General features: G+C 36.4%; 1 protein-coding gene across 1 annotated transcript; it reads right to left on the minus strand.

Moving 5' to 3' along the window:
* Positions 1-337: 337 nt before the first annotated feature.
* On the minus strand, positions 338-1,788 carry LOC112510954 (KDEL-tailed cysteine endopeptidase CEP2-like). Its single transcript, XM_025116306.1, has 4 exons — positions 1,347-1,788; positions 979-1,214; positions 772-909; positions 338-574 (listed from the first exon to the last, which is right to left on the minus strand). Exons 1-4 carry the CDS (start codon positions 1,786-1,788, stop codon positions 338-340), a joined length of 1,053 nt encoding a protein of 350 aa, XP_024972074.1.
* Positions 1,789-2,861: the final 1,073 nt, after the last annotated feature.

The raw sequence follows: 2,861 nt of genomic DNA on the forward strand, positions 1-2,861 counted from the left end.
TAACACCCAAAGCATCTAGTGTAACTTACAAGTATCTCAGTTCACGCAACACACCAAATATATATAAGGCATTTGAATGGAAAGGTGATTAGAACTCCGTAAGATTGTAAACATAGTTTTTTATTCATATAATAGAATTTGATGAGATTTGCATACATGGATGTTCATGGCAGCTGAAACAAGAAGCAAGTACATGAGTTGGACATTTACTACTGTGACAGTTGCTGCATGATCATTTTGTTGATTCTTGGATCAGGATCAATTTATTGAAAGAAACACCAACAAGGAGAAGCTAGCATATGTCGTTGCTGGAGTTTGATTATTCACTTGATTAACTCTAGAATTCTTCCTTGGGTGGTTGATTTCCATCCCTGATGATTGGGTAAGAAGCCTCCAATGCTATGCCACACATCCCCCACGGGAAAGGAGCGTCTTTTGCTATTCGAATGTATCCACCCTCTCCCCAATCTTGTCCCCAGGAGTTCTTCAGTATCCAGAACTTCTGCGTGTCATCATATCCGACCACCGTTAGCCCATGGCTCAGTTCCTTTCCACAGTCTCCGGTTAAGATTCCCTGTTCAATCATATAATAAAAATGATGACAATAATTGTAATCAGATTTTTGTAACCTTTGCTGTAAGGCTTTCAGAATGAGAACAAATTATGGTATGTATGTTTGTAGCGGAAGATTCATTAATTATACAGAAAACCCTGAATTTGATGCATCTTGTTTACGTTTTTGTATCATCTGTTTATGTAATTTGTGAATACCTCTCCATATAACTGGAAATCAATAGGAGTATCAAYGCAARCCGCTACCGGCTGGGCTGCAACTGCTTTCATTAGAGCSGCCTCGTTCTCCATAGGGACATCCTTATATGAATCKATCTTTGCCACTTTATTAGCAATCTGCAATCCATAAAGAGAAYGAATGTTAGTGTKAAGTTGGTTGTAGAAGTTATAYAAGGTTGGTTGTACCTTTGCCTGATTGCAWGTTCCAGCTGCCATTGTGTAAGGGTAGCTCTCCTCTGAAGTTAAACCTCCATTCCTCTTCACGTATGTGAATCCATAATCCAACACCCCTCCGTCACATCCCTTGTTCATTTCACGGTCACAGTCTACAAGTTCTTGTGCCGATAGTGGTACTAGCTGTTTGGTTTTGATTGCATTTGCCGACTCGACAGTAGACACTACCGCAAATGCCCAGTCACATGCTGCATTATCAGGAAAGGAAAAACGACTAAGTATACCCAAGTAACTATATATATAGATAGATAGATATTGAGAGAGAGAGAGAGACTGTGTGTGTGTGTGTGTGTGTTGGAAAAGGTGTTGATTATACGTACCACATTCGCCTTGATCCTTGACAGGGCTAACTGCGTTCTGGGTTCTCCAATCAACCGCAGGAGGAGCAGGGGTATCTGCGGCGTTGTTGGAGCCCCCTCCTGGTCCTAGCAAACTCCGGGAATGTCTGCTGTGGGTGCCACTATACTGGATCCTAAACTCCTCGTTAGTCAAATCAGCAAACTTGTTCAACTTCAACTTGWAAGGCAASTTGGCCTTGTTTGTCGATTCAACACGTTCCAAGTTGGCCKTRAATGCTTTGAASCGCTTCTTTTTATCCTCMGGKKWTGGCTCCGGCCTCTTGTACTCGGCCCTCCACCTGTCATACAACGCCATCTTGGTCTSATCCGATTTCAARTCGGCATCAGTGAAATCCAAGCTCTGCACAAACCCCAAAACCAAAAGCGATGCAAGTGAAAACAAAACCAGCCTCTTCATTTCCATTTCTTAATTAAGTTGTATTGAAAGATGATGATCGATGCTTGATGTTGGGAACCTGGTGTTTGCGTTTATTATATAGCGGAACATGAGACCCTAACACTTGCAGATTAAGTGGACGAGAGGTAACGTCGGGGCTCGATCAACAGAAACACAAACAATGTTACCTTCCAACCACGCAAACCCCTAAAGATCCGATATAAGGAATGGGTGGCATTCTTTTGTGGGTCAATATCCTCCTTTTTTGGGGGTTTGAACAAACGTAAAAGGACCAAAAATGGCGGTATAAAAAAACAGAACAATTCATCATTTGTTAAATTTACGTTTAGATTTATACTCCTTTTTGAGTTACAAAATAATTTTCATTTACACCACTTCCTTTTTTAACATCATCATACTTTTTACATAAATTTAAATATTTTGAATATATATATATATATAGGTGAGTTATTATATAACATTTTTACATTTGTACAACTAATACAACTTAATCTCAGCTGTCCATTTAATTTAATGAATATGTGATTTCATAAAAGTTTTAATTATTTGTAATATAAAGTATTGATCATAATTAATGAACTCTAGTTATTTTCCATAAATATTCAAATCATAATAAATGAACTATTATCATTCTCATAAATACTTAAATTGATTGTGTTGCATTGGTTGTAGAAATGGACATGATTGTATTTGAAATATATATATATATATATATATATGTGTGTGTGTGTGTGTGTGTGAAATCATTTATTTGTTTTAACAAATTACACCGTTACAACATACCTCTAAAAGAATTGCAATGTTGAATATTAATGTTATTTTTTATCATTATATTAAATTAAATACTTTTTCTAAATTTACTAATTAATTTGGATAACAACAAAATATAGATAAATATACTCACACTCAATCCTTACACTACTGAAATATTTTCTCATAATCACTTAACTGTAAACATCTTGTAAGTTACGATTTGGTTTTGTAGATTACGATTCTCTCAAGATATATATATATATATATATATATATATATATATATATATATATATATACTAGAAGCGTACTCGCGCAATGCAGCGG

The sequence above is a fragment of the Cynara cardunculus genome, assembly GCF_001531365.2.
Source record: "Cynara cardunculus var. scolymus isolate 2C chromosome LG 4, CcrdV1, whole genome shotgun sequence".
NCBI lineage: Eukaryota > Viridiplantae > Streptophyta > Magnoliopsida > Asterales > Asteraceae > Cynara > Cynara cardunculus.